The sequence below is a fragment of the Gopherus evgoodei genome, chromosome 11, assembly GCF_007399415.2.
Source record: "Gopherus evgoodei ecotype Sinaloan lineage chromosome 11, rGopEvg1_v1.p, whole genome shotgun sequence".
Classification (NCBI taxonomy): domain Eukaryota; kingdom Metazoa; phylum Chordata; order Testudines; family Testudinidae; genus Gopherus; species Gopherus evgoodei.
This window is the reverse complement of record NC_044332.1, coordinates 65,326,054-65,351,763: the sequence shown is the minus strand read 5'-3', so window position 1 is coordinate 65,351,763 and position 25,710 is coordinate 65,326,054. Positions and strand designations below refer to the sequence as shown.

General features: G+C 38.8%; 1 protein-coding gene across 2 annotated transcripts in view; it reads right to left on the bottom strand.

Annotated features, from left to right (window-relative positions):
* The window catches only part of DPP10 (dipeptidyl peptidase like 10), an 863,493-nt gene that overhangs the window by 42,848 nt on the left and 794,935 nt on the right, over positions 1-25,710 (bottom strand). For both annotated transcript variants that reach the window (XM_030580652.1, XM_030580651.1), the window contains exons 10-15: positions 19,904-20,001; positions 13,546-13,669; positions 10,355-10,393; positions 9,089-9,196; positions 2,784-2,875; positions 1,356-1,403 (exon numbers count right to left, since the gene is read on the bottom strand). In XM_030580652.1, coding sequence (XP_030436512.1) covers positions 1,356-1,403; positions 2,784-2,875; positions 9,089-9,196; positions 10,355-10,393; positions 13,546-13,669; positions 19,904-20,001 — 509 coding nt within the window. The remainder of the gene's footprint in view (positions 1-1,355; positions 1,404-2,783; positions 2,876-9,088; positions 9,197-10,354; positions 10,394-13,545; positions 13,670-19,903; positions 20,002-25,710) is intronic.

Sequence of the window (25,710 nt, the reverse complement as noted above, 5' to 3'; positions counted from 1 at the left end):
TGTTGGTTGCTCCATCAAGCTACAACCCTGCAAGCTGTTCTGTGAGGAAGGTCTTCTAAACTTGCAAGAAACAGCTTACAGGACTGAGACCTTAATTATTAAAGGTGCCCTTGAGTGAGAATAAAAGTAAAAAAATAATGAGAATTAGGGAACTGTAGCTTTTAGAAAGGTGGCTTCTGCATGGGTGAGGGAGTCTGCCCACAAATTTCAGACTGAAGGATTGGAGGCTTTGTAAATATAATTTTAGCCACATTGAGAAAGCTTTCTATACAGTATACCAGTATGAAGAATACATGTGTATTACACCATTGCATTTAGAGTTCACCTAATTTTTAATTTTATATTATATTCACATAAATATGATTGGCAATTTTTGAGCATAAAGTAAATTCTTTTTAATAATGAGCTGGCTGATTCCGCACTCCGTGCACTTTCTGCAGTCATTTATCTCTGTGCCAAAGTGAGTGAAAGATGTGGAAAAATTGGAGAGGGTCCAGAGAAGAGCAACAAGAATGATTAAAGGTCTTGAGAACATGACCTATGAAGGAAGGCTGAAACAATTGGGTTTGTTTAGTTTGGAAAAGAGAAGACTGAGAGGGGACATGATAGCAGTTTTCAGATATCTAAAAGGGTGTCATCAGGAGGAGGGAGAAAACTTGTTCATCTTAGCCTCCAATGATAGAACAAGAAGCAATGGACTTAAACTGCAGCAAGGGAGATTCAGGTTGGACATTAGGAAAAAGTTCCTAACTGTCAGGGTAGTTAAACACTGGAATAGATTGCCTAGGGAAGTTGTGGAATCTCCATCTCTGGAGATATTTAAGAGTAGGTTAGATAAATATCTATTAGGGATGGTCTAGACAGTATTTGGTCCTGCCATGAGGGCAGGGGACTGGACTCGATGACCTCTCGAGGTCCCTTCCAGTCCTAGAGTCTGAGTCTGAGTCTGAGTCTGAGTGTGAAACCTTATCACTCAGATTTGGTAGTAAAGATCATCAAAAAGAAAGGGAAATACTCTTGGGGGATTATTTTTTTAAAATCCCATCCTTCTCGGTTTTTCCTCAAAACCTGAAATCTTGACATTTCATTGCATTTTTCAAATGGCAAACATTTCAACCAGCTCTCTGGTTATTTGAAAATAAAGGTTAAATATTTTAAAATATTGTTAGATTTTTTCAGAATACAATTTTTTGGTGAAATTTGAAATATAAATATACAGGAAAAATATTAACAAAAATTTAAGTGTTCTTGACAGCATTTTACACCTACATTGAACTCATTTTGCTCAGACACACAGAATCTCTTTCTAGTTTATAGTACTTGTGTGAGGGCTATTGTAAATTTCCCTTACTTACCTATGTAGCTGTCTTCCTCTTGGGGAATCTTCAGTGCTTAAAAAGTAACTGCCCAAGAAAGACAAATAAAATTAAACTCACTTCTGAAAACTCTCTGATCTATGTACTGTTAGGAAGAACTTTCAGCATGAAACCCAAACCCATGCAAAGCTCATTATGCAACAGAGCTGGGTGAAATTTTTTGCACTTTTTTTGTGTGAAATGTTTCAAAAAGTCATGTTGCTTCTGCTGAATTGTTTCAGCTAAAAAATTTTTTTTTTGAAAATGTCAAAAATTTCAATTTTTCAGTTCAAAATGACTTTTTGTTTCAAAATTTCCTTTAATATTATTTGAAAAAATAATTTAAAAGGTTCAAAAAATGCTGGAAATCAAAACGATGCATTTCAATTCAAGTGAAACAAAATGTTTCCCCTTGATCTTTTTGCATCACTGAACATTTCAAAATATGTTTTCAGTTTGACCCAAAGTATTTTTTGGTTTTCCAAATTCCCCAAACATCCATTATTCAACCAGCTCAAATTACAAATGTGCAGACAGCTTTACATACCTGGGCTGATATATGTTTTCATATCAAAACAATACTGAACTCTTGGGAGTGCATTATGGCTGCCTCTGTGTGGCATCTAAAGAGAGCTTTTCTTTTCAAAAGCCATAGCTGGATCTGTCCTTAACTGCATCCCCCAGTAACCTTGGGGGCAAGGGTACTGATTCTAATCTCACACAGGCTCCATCACTGCTGCTGAAACTCTTATGACTTCAGTGGAGATCAGAATCAAGCACATTCTATTTATTTCTGCTTTATACAGATTTATATAATAAGGCCTGTTCCAAAGCCCATAGTAGTCAGCTAAACTCATTGCATTGACTTCAATGTGTTTTGTATCAGGCCCATTCTGTCTCCAGGCACTGCCATTCAGTCAGTGCACGTCCTTCCTTATTTAGGAATCTTAATGTAGTCCCTGGTTTTGTTTTGACTAGGTTTTATTAATAAATTGGTTGAAACTCAGTGATTTTGGCTGAGTTCCCCTCTATTTTCTGATTTCAGTTTTTGTATCTGTTTGAACAAAGAACATCAAAGTGAAGCTTGGAAGGTTGGAATGCCCACACATTGAAACCAAAGAAAAGGTATAAAACCCCTGTGAACTCAAACCTCTGAGTTTTATCAAGTCTAATAATATTGCCAGGTTTTTTTCCCTTGGATTCTGGAGGGCAGGGCAGGAGGGTTGGAAAGGCTATTATCTCCATGCTGTAGTTTAATTCCTTTTATTTAATCAACAGAGTGAGTCAGTAGATGGCATAGCATATCTCCATTAGTTATTCAGAAAAGATACTTGCATTACCTTGGCAGATCAAATGTATGAAACTGCTCTTTGTACTATGATTATAATTTATTATTTTGCTTTGCAGACAAAGAACACTAATACTCACATCTTTTGAGTATTTTCATCATACGCCAGGATTTTGATAACTTCCCAGTTTCCTGATGTCAGGTGTCTCACACTGATTTGTTCAGTTTTAGCCTGCAGAGAAATGGTAAGTATTGACTTTCATCTTACTACTTATGTTTTTCTTTACTTAACCTGATTGTCAGCACACATCATTACTCATTTACAGCTTTTTAATCTTTTAATGTATAACATAACTCACTTAAATCACAAAACCCACATGCACTAAAAGGCATTGACAGTAAGGATCCTTTCTCCCTCAATATATTAACTTTTCCAAAGGTAGTAAAATCATGTCAGTTTCCATTGCAATACTTTTTCAATTACTCATACACAATATCAACAATAGAGGTTCTATATTTTATCTAGGTTGGCATATCTTTAATTTTGGCGCAAGTTTGATTTCAGCTAGAGGCTATCGCAATACATGCTGAAATTTTCATTATATTAAAAAAAAAAACCCTTTAAACTAACAAATAAGTGTTTCTCTTCTAGAAACGAGAATACAGGTGCAAAAGGTTAAAGCTAGATCCTTAGTGCAGCAATTCACAGCAGCTGAGGATTTGACCCCAAAGCTGCAAGGAGCTAAACATAAATAAATATCACCTGTGTTTCTTGAAGGTTTGCTTGTCCTTTACTTGCTGGAGTGGCACAAAGAGGCTTAGCCTGACCCTATGTATTCAAAATGCTGTACAAACCATCCAGTGAGGTAGGCAGATAGGTGTTTTAATTCCCTTTGTTGCTAGCCTGGTAGGAGTTAAGGCAGAGTAGAATGTGGTCCCTAGTCCACCTGTGTTACTTGCCATTTAAACTATCAGACCCTAAACTTCCAGCCATTAGAATTACAGTGTCTTGACTATTGAGAAAATAAAAAATGACTGCTTGGGAAAGAATTGTACAGAGAGTGTAAAGTATTACAGTAATTCCGAGATGACTCATCTGAGGTCAGGGTCACACAGTGCTAGGTGCTGTACTTATCTATATTAAGAAATATTTCATTAAAATGGGATACTGATATTAGTTGGGGCATCTAGAACTACTGATATGAGTGAGTGAGTGTTTCCTGTCTGTTTAGATGGTAGAGGCTAGAGGACTTTTCATTTATAACAAAGTTCCATCCGTGGCAGCACTGAAGGGAATTTTTAAGTTCTGAAATCACAGATTCCAAAATAAGATGTGGTTTATATTGCTGATAAGTATTAAACAATATGGCTACTTTTCCAGGTTACAGCTGTAATGCATAATTTATTATGCTTGCTGGCAATTTTTGTCCCAAACCATTTAAATTATTTTTAAATTCTCATACTATGGTAGAAAATATGAACCACTGTATATTTGTATATTTTTTGGGGAAAAAACTAAATAAGAATTTCCAATAGACATATCACTCCTGGTTCAGTCCAGTTTTTTAATAAATTTATTTTCAATATGATATAAATTACTAAAGGTATTTGGGAACATAACATAGATTGAGCACTTCATGTTCAACAAGTAAATAAATTGACAGGCTTTAACGCTTTTTAAAACAGTGCCCCAGAGAGATTAAATTGGATGCCTTTGATAACCTGATTTGGTTATGTAATTGACATTTTGTGTAGCATCTTTTCTAAAACTTAGCATTAATAAGGTTGATTTAAGATGTTCTAAGCGAAACCATCACATTTCACTAACTTAGCTTCATTTGGATAATCAAACCCCAATGATTAATTGAAACAGAAGTGCATTGATCATTAAAGTTTAATTCTGTGTTATTAGACTTTTGTGCTGGGGGCAATAAAACTGCTTAACTTCTTCTGTGTCTACAATGCTTACTTCTGCTTAACATTACCAATGAAAGATCTTAAGTGGGCAATTACACATAACATTCCATTGTTTACTGCAAGTGTTCATGGTGGATTTTGGTTTTCATGATGCTGAGTACCAACCACTTATTTAAAATTCTGCTGAGGCAACTGTTATGCTTCTGTGACTCTCGCAAAGTGTGACAAATATTTGATATGACAAAAGCCTTTATGTGAAATGGTTAATATAATTTTTATGTATCCATGTTTGCTTTAGAAATGGACAATCAAATTAATACAGTGTGCAAAGCACAGCATATAAACACATTTCCTATCCTTTATTGCCCCATATCAGCCCCATTACCATACAGAGTGTTGCTTACTGATGAATAATGGTCAGTAGATGGAATGTCTGGTTTCCTCGTATACATGTAGATAAAAACTAACTCCAGGGAGCAGCTATACACTAAAAAAACAAATTCATCACTAGTGTAAGGTAGTACAATTCCACTGAAGTCAGAGTTATACCTATTCATACTCGTGGTGAATTTGGCCCAAACAGTCAAAGGTCTTTGCCACTTTGCAGTTCTATATTCCCCTATCTCCTTATTCTGCTGAATAGGGATGGACTGCTAAGCAGCATTTAATCACATGCTTACCTTTAAGGACATGTGTAACTCCCACTGAAGTCAAAGTTAAAGTTAAGCATGTGCTTCAGTTCTTTGCCGAAGAGGAATGGATTTAAACATGTGCTTATATGCTTTATTGAATTGGGGCCTAATTTTCCCCAAAACTTTGGTCAGGTCTAATGAAACAGTTTACAAGTTCCCTCCAAACTTTTTATTGGCACTAACATTTAGTATGACTTCACAAGACATTTTCCTCCACTTTGCTATTATTTCAAATATTTTTGAATGCTACACAGCACCATATAATGGGAACGATGTCTAAATGGGACTTCCTCGCTTGTTATATTAGTGTAATATTCTCTGATTTTCATGCACATCACTGATTTATTGAAAGATGGAAGTTTGACACATACACTTATGTTTCCCATTCTAAAATCTTAGGGCACATCTTCACTGGCAAAGTTAAAGCGCATGTGGCTTGTGTAGTCATGGCACAGCCACCTCTATCAGGGAAAATAAACCACCTCCATAAGGGGAATAGCTATCAGCACCTCCCTGTCACTGGTGCACTGTCTACACTGGCACTTTACAGCACTGAAACTTGCAGCGCTCAAGGGGGTGTTTTTTCACACTCCTGAGCAGAAAGTTGCAGTGCTGTAAAGTGCCAGTATAGACAAGCCCAAGTGATAGATTAAGGTGCAACTGCTCTTTCTTTTTTTCACACTGGATTGTGAACAACATGATTTATACTGAGATCAACATGAACATTATCATAAGGGTGTGATGCCAAGGAGCACTGGTATCATGGAATGGCTGCTATTTTAATTCCCTAAGGCCCCTTTGAAAATCCCAGCATAAATTGTCTCCGATATGTGCACCTCTCTCCTTGTGTCCTGTTGAGATCAGCTGAGCTACCTGAATTAACAGCCCCCTGATTTAAGTGAGAGCTGGAGGAATTCTCAGCTCTAGAACTTCGGGTCAGATTCTCCAAGGGTTTTTGGTGCCTCACTCCTATTGATTTCAATTGAAATTAGGAGCCAAAATCCATTAGAGGATCTGGGTTGTAATTTCTATATTAGTTCACCACAGTCCAAATCCACTGGAACTTCTGGTCACACTGCAAAGCTCATCCTTTGTCCCGGCTCTTCCCTGGCAGGAGGGATAACGCGAAGAAGTCAAAGTCATTGGAAAATGTAGCACTTGGAAGGGGCAGAATTCTAGGATTTTACATAAACCAGTTTTATAAAACAGATTGTATAAAGCTGAGTGCACGCGGCCACGCTAAGCACATTAATTCGGCGGTGTGCGTCCATGGTCCGAGGCTAGCGTCCATTTCCAGAGAGTTGCACTGTGGGTAGCTATTCCATAGCTATCCCATAGTTCCCGCAGTCTCCCCAGCCCCTTAGAATTCTGGGTTGAGAGCCTAATGGCTGATGGGGCAAAAATCATTGTTGCGGGTGGTTCTGGGTAAATGTCGTCAGTCATTCCTTTCTTCGGGAAAGCAATGGCAGAAAATCATTTCGTGCCCTTTTTCCCTGGATTGCCCTGGCAGATGCCATAGCACGGCAACCATGGAGCCCGTTCAGCTTATTTTTTTACAGTCACCGTATGTGTACTGGATGCCGCGGACAGAGGCGATACTCCAGCGCTACACAGCAGCATTCATTTGCTTTTGCATGACAGCAGAAATGGTTACCAGTTGTTCTGTACCGTCTGCTGCCAGTGTAATTTGGCAATGAGATGACAGTTATCTGTCCTTCTGTGCTGTCTGCTGCTATCATGGGTGCCCTTGGCTGAGATCGGCCGGGGGCGCAAAAGCAAAACTGGGAATGACTCTCCGAGTCAATCCCTCCTTTATGGTTTCTAAAAATAGAGTCAGTCCTGCCTAGAATATGGGGCAAATGTACTAGAGAAGCAGTGTATCAGAGAGCACAGCCGCTCCATGTCAGATCCCGCAGAAATGATGAGCTGCATGCCATTCACGGGGGGTGCCCCTGCAATAACCCCACCCGTTGCTTCCCTCCTCCCCCAACCTTCCTGGGCTACCGTGGCAGTGTCCCCCCCATTTGTGTGATGAAGTAATAAAGAATGCAGGAATAAGAAACACTGAGTTTTTAGTGAGATAAAATGAGGGGGAGGCAGCCTCCCGTTGCTATGATAGTCCAGGCAGGACATTAAGCAGTGTGGGGGAGAGGAGCCCAGCATCCCACTGCTATGATAGTCCAGGCAGTACAGAATCTCTTCTTTTCACATGAAAGGGAGGGGGCTGATTGAAGCTCAGACCCCAGTTGCTATGATGAAGATGGTTACCAGCCGTTCTGTATCATCTACTGGGAATCATTCCTATTTTCACCCAGGTGCCCCCGGCCAGCCTCACTTGAAGCCAGCCAGGAGCACTCACGGGTTGATAAGAAGGACGGTTACCAGTCCTACTGCACCGTCTGCCACCACAGAGGGGAGAGGAGCAGATACTGCTCTTCACTGCTGCAGCATCGCGTCTACCTGCAGCATTCAGTAGACATAGGGTGACATTGAAAGAAGTCAAGAAACGATTTCTTTCCCTTTTCTTTCATGTGTGGGGGGAGGGAGTAAATTGACTAGCTATTCCCTGAACCACGCCGGACAATATGTTTGAACATACAGGCATTGGGAGCTCAGCCAAGAATGCAAATACTTTTCGGAGACTGCTGTGGACTGTGGGATAGCTGGAGTCCTCAGTACCCCCTCCCTCTCTCCATAAGTGTCCGTTTGAGTCTCTGGCTTCCCGTTACGCTTGTCACACAGCACTGTGTAGCCTGGAGATTTTTTTTCAAACGCTTTGGCATTTTGTTTTCTGTAACGGAGCTCTGATAGAACAGATTTGTCTCCCTATACAGTGGTCAGATCCAGTATCTCCCCTATGGTCCATGCTGGAGCTCTTTTTGGATTTGGGACTGCATTGCCACCCGTGCTGATCAGAGCTCCAGGCTGGGCAAACAGGAAATGAAAATCAAAATTTCGTGGGGCTTTTCCTGTTTACCTGGCCACTGCATCTGAGCTGAGATTGCTGTCCAGAGTGGTCACAGTGGTGCACTGTGGGATACCGCCCGGAGGCCAATACCGTCGATTTGCGGCCACACTAACCCTAATCCGATATGGTAATACCGATTTTAGCGCTATTCCTCTCGTCGGGGAGGAATACAGAAACCGATTTAAAGAGCCCTTTATATCGATATAAAGGGCCTCGTAGTGTGGATGGGTACAGCGTTAAATTGGTTTAACGCTGCTAAAATTGGTTTAAACGTGTAGTGTAGACCAGGCCCTAGTTTGGCTGAATTTTGGAGGGTTGCAGATTTGGACATTGGTTCCCATGTATGTTTTTATCAATTAAATTTTGTGTGTGCACCCAGAGTTCTGGACTGACATTTAAAAAAAATAAAATAAATATATAAAGTAAAATTGGCATTTCTGAAGATTTCCTTGATTTCCATATTCATATTGAACTTCTTGCATAAATACAGAGCATTAACTTGCTATAGAGGATTTAGAAAGCAAACAATGTCTCTGACTAGTTCTGGAGACAGGAAGAGAGAATGACGACCGGTGCTGTGTGAGTGCCTGCTGATGACAGATCTATTGAGCATCTTTTGCACCAGCCTACTATGGAGAGAGTGTTCATCCACCTTCCTGACTACATGGTGCTACAAATGTGTCTTGCAGAAGAGATGTGGTCATGACAGAGAAAAGGCCATTCCCATTATACATATGTGGAGGCTCTCAAGTGTTTACTGAGGGCAGTCTTTCGTTTGTGTAAGACATCACCAGGGACACCCCTTACCAATATGCCTGGGGAATTATATAACCACTCCCAAAAAATATGAACTGAAGCAAAAACTTACCTGGACAATAAGCATGGCTATGTGGTGGAATTCACCCCGGCCACCTTGTTTCACTGGGACTATCATAAAGAACTTACTTCCATCTTTGGAGAAAACTGGCTCCTCATTCTATAAATATAAAATTGTTTCAGTTGTCTCAAACTGTGTGTTAAACTCTCCATTAAATAATCAGCTTGGATATCTAAATCTGTGGATTGTCATTGCTTACATGAAGATTAAAGAGGTGTCCTTTGACTTTCAGCATAATCATGTCTACATACTGCGGTAAAAATAGTGGAACTAGAATGGCTAAACCTCAAAGGGTTCTGAGATAAGGTTCAATTCAGCAGTTATAAATTTAGATGCTTTTTCAAAACAATTTTGCCCAAATATTTGGGCTGAAAATCTCACAAAACTGACTCTCTCTCATGTGATTTTTGGTATGGTCCTCTTTCGCCAGTGTTGGAAATACTAGAGAGTTTCCTTTATTGGCGTATGTATAATGAAAAAAACAAGTTTTATTGATAATGGTGACAAATGTTGTCTACTGCATCAATTTAGCAAAGCAAACTTGGCTTTAACAGGAATTAAGCCACTGTTTCTGAATTTGGATGGACACACACACATGTAAGTGCTTTGATGAATCAGTGCCCTATCGCTGACTGTTCAACTATGTAAGTAACTTTGCTTGTTATGCATCTCCTAATCCAACATCATATAGAAATGTTAAAGAGACACTGCCTACCATAAAATTATAATTTTTGATAATTTTTTCTTACATACACTTTACAAGATGGAACCTGAAATGTGTTTTAAATAAGTATGTTTCATCCATTTTTGCAAACGGTTGGATTTTCTTTTTGAATCTGTGAAAGTGGAACCATTTGCTGACATTTTGGTTCTACAAACAATTCATGTGCGTGAACTTTTTATATTATTTTCAAGCATTCCTCTGGAGCCCTATATGACCTCTTTCCCTTCTACTCTTTTGCATCAGTTTTGAACAGGAGGAAAAAAGGAGTAAAAACATTTTTCTCTGAAAAGTCAGCAGATCAATGCACACACAAGTCAGATTTGCTGTGCAAGAACACATATGCTGCGTTGTATTTTTACAGTAATTTTTCTGATGATCATATGTTATATTAATGTTGGGGTCCTGAAAAGTGAATATTTTAATTTTAACAAAAATGTCATTTTACATTTCGTTAAATAAAATAAAATAATGAGATAAAAGTAACAATAGAAGCAGCTATGCATTACACATTTCAGACATCATTCATACAATACCTGTTTAGAAAGCCACACTTCTGATGTAATCTCATATTTCTAAAAGAGAAGAGTTATCTTTATGAAATATATACAGACCAAAAAAAGCCTTACATTAATCAAAATGACTCTTTATATTTAATGTTTGTGTCCTGTGTTACAGAGCTCTAACCCAGCAGTTCTCAAACTTCATTACACCATGACCCCCTTTTGACAACAAAATTTACTACAAGACCCCAGGAGGGAGAACTGAAGCCTGAGCCCACCCGAGCCCAGCTGCCTCAGACATAGGGGCCAAAGCCAACACCCAAGGGCTTCAGTCCTGAGTTGGGGGCCTACAACCTGAGCCCCGCTGTCCAGGGCTGAAGCCAAAGCTGAGCCTACCACCCAGGATGAAGCCCTCGGGCTTTGGCTTCAGACCCAGGCCCCTGCAAGTCCAACACCAGTCCTGGCAACCCCATTAAAATGGTATTATGACTCACATTGGGGTCCCAACCCACAGTTTGAGAATCTCTGTTCTAGTCTTTCCATTGACATTATCCCAAAAATGTACAAATACTTAAAAGGTTACAACAGATGATAATTTAATTATAAATTCAGCTGTCTTTCTGAATTTCCAGGATAACTAGGGACATAAGATCTTTTAAAATCCTTTTTTATTAGTTATCAAAAAGCTTTGAACAGACAGTAATATTTGGTTTTTAACTCTAGGCATCATCTGACAACTGGAAATTTGTAGGACCTTCAGCAACATTGGCTAAACAGCCAGCACCAGATTTCTATCATTTGTTTTCATCTGAACATGCTTTTCATGGGTCATAGTTTACTTTAGTTTAGTTTCATGGGTCATAGTTTAATGAATACATCAAAATCTTAGTATCTACAATATCATGCTTCATATAAGGCCATTGCCTTTACACCATGCCATACAACCAGGTACTCATATATCTACCAGTAAAATAATATGGGATAGATCTGCAGCTGCTATGAATTGTCTTAGCAGCACTGAAATTATGACAATTGATACCAGCTGAGGATCTACCCTCTAGAAGAGTGGTCCAATCAACTGAAATTCAAATGGTTATCATAATTTGATCATTTCTTTTGATATAAATCTTTTTGGAATTGCAAATGAATACTGATAAGCTCTTGAGATATTTATAGAAGTTGCATATGCATTAGCACTGACATGGTAATATATGCTGTAAAACATTCTTGCACTGAGGATTTTTCAGTTCACTTAGAAAGCCATGAGTCTTGTCTCACTGTCACTGAAGTCAATGGCTAAACTTTCCCTCGGTCTAATGGGAGCTGTGACAAAGTGGGAAATATCCATGTTATTTTTTATGAGTATTGTGCATACCTCTGTGTTTGTCTATGTGGGTTACTTGAAATGGAGGTAGATCAAAATGAGTTTGAAAGAAGGAAACCAAGGGGAAACAAAACAATGGCAAAGATAAGGTGTTATCATAGCTATCTAAGCCTCTATCCAGGCTAGACTGCTTTACTCTTCCCAAGGCTAAGCCTAGCATACAAGGGAATCCTAAACCTTAAACATGCTGGCCTCAGGAAGGGGATGGGAGGAAGTTGTCAGCTTCTGAAGGCTGACACAGATTGACTGAGAGTAAATGTCTGCATCAAGCAGGCTGTAACTTGTCCCCCAAAGAGAACAAGGGGCACCAAGAATAAGACAGTCTACACAAGGTTGTGGTGAATGCTAAGGGTAAGACAGACAGTATATGTATGGGTCTCTTTGTTGTTTTAAATCCACTTCTCTCAATGCTGTGAACCTTTTGGCAAATAAATCCTACTTTGTTTGAAGAAGGTGTTTCTGTGTCACTGCATTTTATTACGATCCACATGATCCTAGCTGGAAACCATTCAGTGAGTGGTTGGATCGTTGAGTTTCACCCCGGGAAAAGGGGAGAGGTGGGTATTGAAAGGAGTGCACTTGAGGACTGGACACAGCTACCCAGGGCCATGACAGCAGTGTTTATATGTTTGAGATTCCCAGTTATGACAACAATGAAATAAATATATCTGAGACATGCTCCAGAGCAGTTAGTGTAAAGGTGTTATACAATGTTCTTTTCTTTTTCTTGTACACAATCCAATCACACCCTAGCAACAGCCTCCACTCTCCTTTACCTGTCACTTTTTGTGGTCCATATGAAGGTGTACATTCACAAATATTTCTGAAGGCACCCAGACGTATAAAAAAAGTATAAAGAGGGATGGGTTATGGGTGCACATGTCTTTGGAAATAGAAAGGTATGAACACCCAGTTTCCAGTCCTGTTTTAATAGAACTCAAGGAGATTGTTATCATGGTCTTCAATTCAAGTAGGACCCGCCAGGTGTGAAGGCATGTTTGTGTGAGAGGAAAATGAGGAACCATGAGTTGTCCTGAACCTTTGTGAAAAAACTTCTATTTTGAAATGCTGCCACATTCTATCACCACACAGAGGCTGCTGTCAGAATTAGCAGCAAAAGCATTAAAATAAACATTCCTTTTGATGAGACCGGCCCCTTTTTAGAGCTGTGTTATCATGGCTTCTACCTGCAGGAAATTTGGAAACAAAAATTCTCTTCTCCACTAAATGTTCAGAACTTAAGCTCCCCTTCACACACTCTTATGACTCCATGACAGTCACCATATGTGATTTCCTTTGAAGCCCAAGAATTCTCCTCGGTCTTCCCAGAAATGTCAATTTCAATAAAAAACACAGTGTTATCTTAATCATAAAATACATTGTTCATGTACGATGAGCCTCCGGGGACTATGCTGCATCTTTCCATTAAATCCATGCAAACCTTTATAGATACTAAGGTCTGGAATGGAACTATGTTGGAAGAAAGAACAGTGACTGGACAGCTGAGAGTACCCGAAGGGATACATCTTGCCTCTGCATTAGCTAGCTGTAAAATGCCTGATTTTCAGAGGTGATGATCAGCTGAAGTTAAATAATGAACAAAGCATAGGAACTCGGAAAATTAGGTCTCTCAATTTTACTGATTGCATGAAATCATTTCATCGTAAAATCTGGAATTCTATTATTTCATTTATCTCCATGTTATCTAATTATATTTGGTTAGCAATTATGGCATCAAAAGGCATTCTGAAGACTAAACTCCAAGCACCTTTTTCTGGTCATAAGGATAAATATCAGGTATACAATCTGTGAAAGAAAGAAACAAGGAAATCTGACTTACCTTGCTACAAGCCCCAGTCGTGGTCTCACAAACCGTAAGAATGGAAATGTTCTGTGGTCTGTTTAACCATCTCACCACAGTCTTGGTATTGCTTACCCACTGTACCATAGTGATGTAGTATTCTCTGAGGTAAACATAAGTTTTAAAATATAGTGGTCATATAAAGTTGTGTAATGTTTTAAATTATAATAGTAAGTAAACCAAATCTGGAAAACAAAGCCTGAACTGAGTTGCTCCCTGTGAAAACATCAGTATTGAGGGATGGAACTGGATACCAAAATGACAAATATATTGGGTCATGGATGCTACCACTAGGAATAGTGGTTATGGCATGCTGCTTGCCTGGGAAGTTTCTGCTCCTTTAGCAGTTATCTTGCAATCTTTTAAGTAGCTGTGAGCCATATGCACCTTCAACAGCCTTTGTCCCACATGACTATATGCAATAAATTATTCAATGAAGATTTAAAGTGTATAAAATACAGATTTTAAATATGTCAGATGACTGCCATATTTAAGTTTTCCAAAAATATATACTGTCCATTTTGATGCTGATTCAGCAAACCACAAAAACATGTGCTGAACTTTGTGCAAGTGAGTAAGGTCTTTTATGAAAGAGAAGAGACTTGTGCTTAGAGCAGAGCACTGAAAGTTAGGTATTGGAAACTAATCAGGACTGTGCCATTGAGTCACGGTCAGACTAAAAGGAGAATAAATTTACCTGCATTCTTGTTTGTCTGTTTAGTGTTAGAAGCAAATAAGTAAAAGGAGAATGTACTCAGAAAATGGATGTTGTACCTGAACTTCCCTAGACTAACCAGGTGTTAATTAATGCACTTGTTTTTAAAAATAGTCTGCAGACTGCAGTATTTCTTTGCTATGCCAGATGCTTCTCTCTCCTGGACATATAGCAGACATCATACTAAGAGAAACAAACTTTTGCACAAACACTCAATCCCTCCCTCACAAACCAAAAATCACCCACCATTGCTTTGCAAGGTTTGTGGGATCATTTTAAAATGCCAGTGATACACTGCAAGTATTATATGCAGGGACTGAATGAAGAGAAATCAGACGCTGTATCACTGTTAGTCGACTTTCACTGTAGCAAATAACTTGTAATACCAGACAAACTGTCCATCCCCAGACATGTTTGGCTCAGCAAAGGAGTCCAACACACAGATTTTAATGGCACAGAATATCTACCTACCTTCTACTGAAACCCTGTTATGCTGTCAGACTAAAGATGTTACTAAGAAGGCCTGTTGCAGCATGTCATCATAAAGAAACTTGGTACGCTTGCTTCAATTCACTGCTTATGACAGCTAGCAGCTTCTACAGTCCAGCTAAGAAATGCTCAACATTGCACTTAGACAATATGTCTAGAAATTCAGTCCCACTTTAAACTGAGGGTGTTAGCTTGCACTTAATTCATTTTTACTGTAGTTTTGATGGAAGCTTCTTTACTTGTTAACAGCAGATATTTATTATAGAGTCTAAAGATATCTCACTACATCACGGATGGCCAGCTGGCGGCACGTAGGAAAGGTTTGATGCTTCACACAAAAGATAATGGGCCCAGGAAAGCAATGCAGATGCCCCAGGTCTGAATTTGACCCCATGTTTATGGCATGTGGTAGAATAACAAAATCGGCACACATTGCCTGGGACTATCTTTCCCTGTTTTTCCACTTGACTCCAGGTGATAGGGATGTTCTTCCAGAGTGTGATCTGATATGCTGACTGAAACTAGTGACTAGGGGGTTAGTATTTGCATTTTGAATATTTAATATCAAACCACATCAAACCAGTAGTTTAAACCAAACCATAATGTAACCTTCCAACAAATATCATGTGAACCTATGATTAATTACACATGAAGGAGCTGTGGGGGAATGGGCATACTAAGTCACTGTGTGGGAATGGTGCATACACAGTCTGGTTAACATTAGGAACGGAGAGAGAGGCTTGAGAATGCTTGGTAAGTATGGAATCTTCACAGTCTTTAGCTGCTAAAATTGAAGAAGACTCTACAGAGCATGTGCAAACTGTAATTTCTAGAGGTTTATAAACTGGCTAAATTTGCTCAGATTTCATGGGGACACTGCAAGGCACATTTCTGACACAAAGGCCACCTCCCTCCCAGCACATGTCAAGTTCCTGCTCCAAAGCATGGGGGCACAAGAGATGTTGAAAGAAAAATTCACCTGAATTTTTTAATTTGGGGGACACAATGTATTTTCCCTAGCCTCGTTCTCTAAAACGGCTCAGCCATTTTGGCTGAAAATTAATATATCAATCTAGGGCAGACACCTGCCATGTAAACTTGCAGAATGAATGGTTAAAGTTTGACAAAGTTATGAGCAGCTGAAAACAGGGTCTTATAATTGGTAGTGTTGGGCAGCATAGGCAGGACTTGCATATATGTATATATGTCACACACACACACACACACACACACACACACACACACACACACACACACACACACACAACCCGTCCTTCTTTGAGATACATTCAGTTGAAAGAGCAAAAATATTTTCTTACAATTTTTTCCTTTAATTTGGTGGTCTAAATTGAGACACTATGTTATGTTCATAGCATAATAATTTGCTAACACATTAATTATCATTTAAGAATGTATGATCCTCCTATCTCACCTGTGTGTTTGGGGAACTTAGTGAATGAGACGATATGTGCATTTTCTTATTGCCTGCCATGCTAAGTGCTTGGCAAAGTCAACAGAGACAGTAATCTGAACAAAGAAAAGGGATTTGCATTGAATTACATTGAAAGCATAGTTAAATTCACAATCTAAATTCACCTGAAGAGTGGATACTTAGATTTGAATTAGAATCGTTTGAAAAAAATGTTTTGAGCTTTAAAATGGGAATTCATCCAAGAAAAAATCCAAATTTGCAAATTCAGACAACTTGCTTTAATGAAGTCATTGTAGTCTAATTTAGAGTCAATGGATAGGTTGTGAAACATATCTACCGATTAGAGTAGCAGGAAGTTTCTGTTATTTAACACTTGTGGCAATGGAACGATGGCATACCCTACTGTATGGTGACTGTATGAATACTTGTGGATTTGGTTGAATAAGTATCTCGTGTGCTAGCATGAACAAGCTATGCCATGTTGCTCTTTTAGTTTGCTGGCAGATTATCTGCTAAGAAAGGTAAACACTAGATTCTTGTCCTATGAATGACTTCCTAAAATATTTATTGTGTTTTTTAAATTATTTATACTGCTGTGTATTAGAAAGAGGTACTATATGCATTTATGAATACTAATAGGAAATTTTTGCACTTATGAACACTGGTGCAAAAGTTAATACTGTGCAACCATAAATGAATTCTGCAAGGTAACCAAACTCATTACAATTGGGTCCTGCTGTATGCTATATTGAAAGGAGGCTGGTCTTTTGTTTAAGAAAAAAAGACAGGGACTCAGGAGATACAGATTGATGGATCTCCCACAGACTTCCTGAGTGACTTTGGACAAGTCAAGCTAGGTCAAATTACAAAGGATGAATAGAAACAAACAACACAAGTATGTAGAGACAAAATTAGAAAGGCCAAGGCACAAAATGAGATCAAACTAGCTGGATACATAAAGGGTAACAAGAAAAAAATTCTACAAATACATTAGAAGCAAGAGGAAATCCCTAAAGATGAACCGAACTCTAGAGAATTTTTAAAGGCTCCCATGACCCTTTTTTTTGAGAAACACCTTGCTGATCTTATTACAAATGGGACTGCAAAACACTGATTGCTGAAACAAGCTAGTACTAGCAGGGGTCGGCAACCTTTCAGAAGTGGTGTGCTGAGTCTTCATTTAGTCACTCTGACTTAAGGTTTCACGTGAAAGTAACACATTGTAATGTTTTTAGAAGGTCTCATTCTATAAGTCTGTAATATATAACTAAACTATTGTTGCATGTAAAGTAAATAAGGTTTTTAAAATGTTTAAGAAGCATCATTTAAAATTGAATTTAAATTTAAACACCTAAACTGGTGGCCAGGACCAGGGCAGTGTGAGTGCCACTGAAAATCAGCTTGTGTGCCATAGGTTGCCTACTCCTGTACTAAAGAGTCAGAATCATTAAAGAACCCTTCTGCCTTAGAAAAGGCCTGCCCAACTCTTGGCTTCTCTCATGTTTGTACATGTTTTATGTGCACGTATGACTTAGATTGACAAACATTCAGATTACCTGAATGCAGTTACAGATCACAACTTTCAAATGATGCTTGACTCATACCTATGTAAACTATCTATTTTCGATAACTAGGGCATTATGCTTGAATAGGTAAAATTAAAATTGATTTTTCCAGGCTTTCACAGCCTTGCTCTGGTTTCCATGATGCAACAGCAGAATGGATTTTTTTTTTAACTGAATGTATCCCAAAGAAAACAGAGAATGTTAACATTAGTCTTAGTAAATCTACAGTGAACTTCACACCAAAGACTCAAGCTCTGGGAAGAGAGTCCTTGTAGGACCACACAGCACAATCTGTGAATTCAGTTGTTGCTAGCCTTAAAGCTCAGGATGGAAAGAAAGACTGAACAATGTCAATATCATGCAATTAATTCAATTTTGTTTTACTCTGAGAGAAACAGATAACTTAAGGAGCAAGAATGAATTTGCAAAACCTAGAGCAAAACCGGTAAATTTATGTGCTTCTCTTTTCTTTTCTTGAAGATTTCTCTGTTGTATATAATTGATACTTTCACTGGCTTTATAAGATATAAAGAACTATTTTAATCCATTTCATTTAAGAGTTTGTCCTCCAGTTTTTTGTTTATTGGGTTTTTTTAAGCTCTTTTAGAAGGGCGTATTGCTTTCACCAGTGAACAGTTAGCAAACATTCGGGATGTGTTCAAGTCTCTCATAAAAGGCTCCATTTTCAGGGAGAGAATCTATTTTCAGCAAGCACAGTCCATTCAAAATCATTCCTTTTATCAAAACAGTAAGTATTCATGACAGCATGCACAACAAACAGGACCTGATTCACCACTGAATTATTACCATAGGACTCTGGTATAATTCTATTAATGTCAATGAAGTTATACTAATATGAAACTGTGATAATTCAGTCCCATAGTGTTAATGCCATGGCCATTTTGAAGAACCGTTAAAAACTGTAAAACTGTTAAGGCTTTTCAGGAACTACACAAACAACAAAGTGAATTCTCTGGTTTTTTGGACTAGTGATAACATAATTCTTTATCTCATTTACCACCTTTCAGCTGGAGATCTCAAACTATTTTAATAATATTTAAATAAGCCTCAGACTGTTCTGTGATGAAGGGCAAGGTGATAATACACAGTGAGTGCCTCCCTTACCTCTAGAATGCAGTCAACTCTGTCCAATAGCACTAAATAACATCGACTAACAATTTAGGGCAGGAAGTGAAGTGGAATATCATAGCCAATGAAGCTGCAATGGGAATTTAGACTAACAGAACATAATGACATAAATTGGAATTTGGCTAGAAGACTGTAATTAAAACTCTCCGATCCTTAAAGAAAGTTCCAAAAGATCTTTAATAAGCATGGGGGTTCAGGAGCTCAGCTTTATGCCTCATGCAAAAGACAGTAACTTCAGCAGGGCAATCCTGGCAGCACCATGCTGTCACTACTTCGTACTGACTCAAAAGAAAGAGGAGTCACACCTGGTAAATCATCTCACTATTCCTGAAGCACTTACTTATACCCAGAGATCTCTCTACCAAGCATTGACAAAATCCAACACAGCCTCGCCTGTGTGATCTGACAGGATCACAGCTTAGTTTATGTGATCTGCTTGGATCTGACAGGCTGCAGGAATAAACTAATGTCTAATGATTTGAAGAGTTCCTAATATATCATTTTACATTTTAAAAAAGTGTATTGAAATGTATTTATTTATTTATTTATTGGTAATGCACCCATTGTTGTATTTTCCGGGCGCATCACAGAAACTGAAACCAACTTTGCCCGCAAGTGGGAACAGGGCAAACAAATGGCATAATTCAGTTCTACATTGACCTCAAGCAAAATCTCTGTTCATAACTCTCTGCCCTCTACCATTTGTCTAGAATCTTAGCTCCCTGGTGATAAATACCTAGTGCAATAAATAACTAAATCAAAAATGAAATTGGGCTCTGACGGATCTCAGAAAGGTGAACATTCTAGATCCTTGGGACTTCCACTAAGAATTCTATTCAGGTTCTTATACTGTCCCCATCATCATGATCAGCCCTGGGGACAAAGATCAAGGGTTTTCCAGTTGTATTGAGCTTTTGTGTTGGTGTATAAAGGAAGAGATGGTCTCAGAGGTAGTCATGAGTTTCACAAAACAATTAAATTATATACCTTGATTTAAAGCTGTCAGGTGGCATGAGTTCCAGTGTATGTGTTGGTCCATATAGATTGACTACAAACAGCTTTATCGTTGGGTTTGTTTGACCTGCCTTTGAAAAAAGAAGAAAATAGAAATTTTAGCATGTAATGTAGAGACACTGGAAATACTGACAGCTAAATATACTTAAGGAATACATATATTTCAATATGTTTTTCATAATCTGAAAACCCTTAAAGCAATCTTCAACTGAACATAATAAAATTCTGTCTCACTATCTTCCATGAATTGCTCAGTCACATCAGCTACACACTTGAAGCTCAAACCCAAAGTACTGATAACATACTATCTATCATGCTACTATTCATTGAAGACAGATACCACAATGCAAAAAAATTGACCAGTCACATGACACTAATTGGGAAAGTATTTTGTGAGTTCTGTATGTAGATGGAACTCCCATTAACATTTTATCAGAATTATGCATGTTCAAAGGCAGAATATACCCTGTGGTGTTTAGGACTTAGGGCTTGTCTACACAGCAAAGCACTTTAGAGGGCTGTGATTTGTAGAGCACTCTAATGTGATGAGTTTTTCAAAGGGACACTATTAAGGGCCCAAAAGCAAGCTATTCCGATGGTTAGGAAAGATAGAAAATGTGGCAAAAGACCACCTTGGCTTAACCATGAGATCTTGCGTGACGTACAAAATAAAAAGGCGTCATATAAAAAATGGAAGCTAGGTCAGATTACAAAGGACGAATATAGGCAAATAACACAGGAATGCAGAGGCAAGATTAGAAAGGCAAAGGCACAAAATGAGCTCAAACTAGCTATGGGAATAAAGGGAAACAAGAAGACTTTTAATCAATACATTAGAACCAAGAGGAAGACCAAGGACAGGGTAGGCCCACTGCTCAGTGAGGAGGGGGAAACAGTAACGGGAGACTTGGAAATGGCAGAGATGCTTAATGACTTCTTTGTTTTGGTCTTCACTGAGAAGTCTGAAGGAATGTCTAATATAGTGAATGCTTACGGGAAGAGGGTAGGTTTAGAAAATAAAATAAAAAAAGAGCAAGTAAAAAATCACTTAGAAAAGTTAGATGCCTGCAAGTCACCAGGGCCTGATGAAATGCATCCTAGAATACTCAAGGAGTTAATAGAGGAGGTATCTGAGCCTCTAGCTATTATCTTTGGGAAATCATGGGAGACGGGGGAGATTCCAGAAGACTGGAAAAGGGCAAATATAGTGCCCATCTATAAAAAGGGAAATAAAAACAACCCAGGAAACTACAGACCAGTTAGTTTAACTTCTGTGCCAGGGAAGATAATGGAGCAAGTAATTAAAGAAATCATCTGCAAACACTTGGAAGGTGGTAAGGTGAGAGGGAATAGCCAGCATGGATTTGTAAAGAACAAATCATGTCAAACTAATCTGATAGCATTCCTTGATAGGATAACAAGCCTTGTGGATAAGGGAGAAGCGGTGGATGTGATACACCTAGACTTTAGTAAGGCATTTGATACAGTCTCGCATGATATTCTTATAGATAAACTAGGAAAGTACAATTTAGATGGGGCTACTATAAGGTGGGTGCATAACTGGCTGGATAACCGTACTCAGAGAGTAGTTGTTAATGGCTCCCAATCCTGCTGGAAAGGTATAACAAGTGGGGTTCCGCAGGGGTCTGTTCTGGGACCGGCTCTGTTCAATATCTTCATCAACGATTTAGATGTTGGCATAGAAAGTACGCTTATTAAGTTTGCAGACGATACCAAACTGGGAGGGATTGCAACTGCTTTGGAGGACAGGCTCAAAATTCAAAATGGACAAATTGGAGAAATGGTCTGAGATAAACAGGATGAAGTTCAATAAAGATAAATGCAAAGTGCTCCACTTAGGAAGGAACATTCAGTTTCACACATACAGAATGGGAAGAGACTGTCTAGGAAGGAGTATGGCAGAAAGAGATCTAGGGGTCATAGTGGACCACAAGCTTAATATGAGTCAACAGTGTGATACTGTTGCAAAAAAAGCAAACGTGATTCTGGGATGCATTAACAGGTGTGTAGTAAACAAGACACGAGAAGTCATTCTTCCGCTTTACTCTGCGCTGGTTAGGCTTCAACTGGAGTATTGTGTCCAGTTCTGGGCACCGCATTTCAAGAAAGATGTGGAGAAATTGGAGAGGGTCCAGAGAAGAGCAATGAGAATGATTAAAGGTCTTGAGAACATGACCTACGAAGGAAGGCTGAAACAATTGGGTTTGTTTAGTTTGGAAAAGAGAAGACTGAGAGGGGACATGACAGCAGTTTTCAGGTATCTAAAAGGGTGTCATCAGGAGGAGGGAGAAAACTTGTTCACCTTAGCCTCCAATGATAGAACAAGAAGCAATGGGCTTAAACTGTAGCAAGGGAGATTTAGGTTGGACATTAGGAAAAAATTCCTAACTGTCAGGGTAGTTAAACACTGGAATAGATTGCCTAGGGAAGTTGTGGAATCTCCATCTCTGGAGATATTTAAGAGTAGGTTAGATAAATATCTATTAGGGATGTTCTAGACAGTATTTGGTCCTGCCATGAGGGCAGGGGACTGGACTCGCTGACCTCTCGAGGTCCCTTCCAGTCCTAGAGTCTATGAGTCTATGAGTTTTAGCTACCCTATGCAAACCATGACAGCGTGCTCTAAAAGGTAGCTAGTTTGCATTAACATAGCCCTGTTAAGAGCCTGCCAGCAGGATCTACATGGGGCAGTTAGAGCACAACACCTTAGACTGCTTTACAATCCACACCCCTCGAGATGTAAACTAGCCCTAAGATTCCAGAACGTAAGACCATGTGAAACTTGTAACATGAACATGTATACATCACAAGAAACCACAGCTGGCATTCTTTCTTATTGGGTAGTTAAAAATCCAGTTTAAATGAACTTTGTAATAATGTTCTAGTAATAGATCTAATATTCAAATGTGTACACTCATGCTAGGGGACAGCTAAGAAAGAACCATTAGGATCTCTCATGTCTCTAAAGACTGCTGCTGACAAAAGGGGAACAACCAAAGAGAGGGTGATAAATAGGATTGGTGGTGGTGGTGGATGAAATGTCTGAAGGAGGAGAGGAAGGTAGGTCAGATGGTATCCTGCACCTTCAAATATTTTGAGGTTCACATTATCAATAATATAGATATTACTCAGATCACTGCCTATCATGGTAATAAATGTTGTCTCATTGTTTCCTTGTGCTCCTCCATCTGCCTGTTCTAGTCACATGTTGTCTTTTGTCTTGTATTTAGATTTAGACTGTGAACTCTGGGGCAGGGAACATTTTTTTACTCTGTAGCTGTACAGCACCTAGCACAGTGGAGTCCTGATTCATGACTGGGTCTTGGAGGCACTACCACAATAAATAAATACTAGATTGTAAAATTGTATACAATTTTGTAAAATATAATAAAATAATAAAATATCTATTTGCAGTTTGCCTGCTTCTGAGTAGCTCTGAAATGCTCAGTTAATTTGGAATGGTAATTGGACTCCTTCTTGCACTTCCCACAAATTTAAAATCATATCCTCTTTTCAGTTTTATAGACTAAAATGGCTTTTAGATCTGGGTAAGTTTTTTTTATTCTGGGATCAAACTACTAGGTATCTATGTGGATTCAGTCAATAGCTGCTAGAACTGTTAAAACATGTCTTATTAGAATCATTTATGGCTTACTATTGAGCCTGTTTCACACAGAAATAAATGTAGCTCTCCTTAAAATAGCATCGCTAAAGTAATCTTGTGCTGGATAATCATCTTGTTGAAAAAAGGACACAGATAATTTAAGGTAAATGGCAGGGAGCTAGGGAAGAACAAATCTTCACTGGATTTCTTCTCAATTTTTTTTTTAGGGTGTGGGGAAGGGACACTCCCTTCTCTCCCCCCTCCCTGAAGAACAGGTCATATGCCAAGTTCATAAAGACTGAGGATCCAAAGGAAGTCAAGCCCGTGTGTGTGATGTGCTATACTTCAATCCATGGCCACTCCAGACTTCCATTACAGGCTCCTCCCATCTCCATTCTCTGGCAACATATCCCCAGTAGAACTTCTCCAGGTGGTGACCATCACCAAAGTCTCCTTATTCTCTTCAGGTGGGTTGTGTGGTGGGGGGGAAAGGAATCAGAAAATTGAGTAATGTTAAGCTTGGGCTCCGCAGGGCCAGTGGGAAAAGGCTGTAAACCCCCTTAATCCTGCCCTACTCTCACGTTGTCCCATCCCTTGACACTGTGCAGATTCCAGGACCCACAGAGAGTTTTCCAAGGAGCCCCAGGGAAGCAGAAGAAGAGGCAATGCTGGGGCAGAGGAGGGGACTTCCTGTTCATGCAGAATGGGCAAAATTATTTGTGGGTCAAGAAAAAGTGATCAAACTCACAATTTTTACCACGTCTAGTTAAAAACTAGCCTGTGTACACTTGGCTCATTGTAGGGATATTTACAGATCCCGTGTGGTCTTTAAAATATGCCTCGCTGAAATACCAACACACATTTTCTTTGGAAACTGCACTTGTCTCATCACATTTCTAGCCCAATTCCCGTGTCCGCCCATATTTGAGTGGTGCAGGACAGAAGACAGATGTATGTTTGAACCAATGATAGGTAAACATGAAATTTAGAGGATCACTTAGGTTGAGCCTCTAGAAGTTCATGTGTCCACAAAATTAGGGACTGATCTTTGAAATACAAAAGAACATGGGTAACTTTCCTCATGTGAGTAGGTTTCATTAACTGCAGAGGGATGATTCATGTGAGTTATGGTGCATAGCTGTGTAACTGAAGATTTTTGGGGGAAATATTTTGTGAGAGATTTTGAGTTCTTTCAGCTTCCAGTGAGGCCAGAAATGCCACCAGAATGGCTTCCCCACACCTCCACTTCTGGCAAGAACTGGGACTTGAAACAGCAGTGACAATGAAAAATATATGCAAAAGCTTTACACAGGGTTTTTTTTTAATTTTTATTTTGAAATTCAAAAATGGTTCACTCTACCTCTTTGTCAATGGATTATATCATCCATTATATGCTCCTAGGTGGAAAATGTAATGCACATTTAATTCCATGCATGTCAACCCTACAGACGTCCTTATTCTGTTACCCTTTCTCGCACTTACTCCTTTACACTCCACAGGATTATTGCCTTGAGAAATTATTACTGCGTGTGAGTAAGAATTGCAGAGAGATCCCAAGTGAGCAGGTCACAGTTTTTGTATGGTGTAAAGTGAAATCCTGTGTTAAACAGCAACTTTTATCTATCCATGTTGCCTACACACAAGCTTAATTAATAAATGATGTTTAACTGCAAGCTAAATTGTTATTGAATAGACAAATTAAATGAAGATAATGTTTTTCATTAATGAGATTACTGAAACAATATTGTGCATCTCTTTTGTGCTGAATTGCTAATGCTTTGAGATTTTTCACTTCTTTGTAGTGCTGGTTTTTTTTTAAAGAGTTCCTTGTATATTTTTTCTTGGTTGATTAATTGCTTTTAGCCATCAAAGCTGACAGAATTGTGTGACTGGTGCTCTTAGGTGCTATCATACTATAAATACTAAATAATAATCATAATTACCATCTTCAAATGCTTTTCCTTAAGAAAATCATAGGTATTTTTAAGTTCTGATTTTACTTCTGTTAAAGATCATGGGTCAACTCCAATTGATTTCAATTTGAGAAGAGTCAAGGTTAAAATTTAAAAAACTACTTAAGTGACTTAGGAAAATCAATGGGACTTAGACTTCTGCATGCCCAAGTCATTTATGAAAATGGGACTTAAACGCTTTT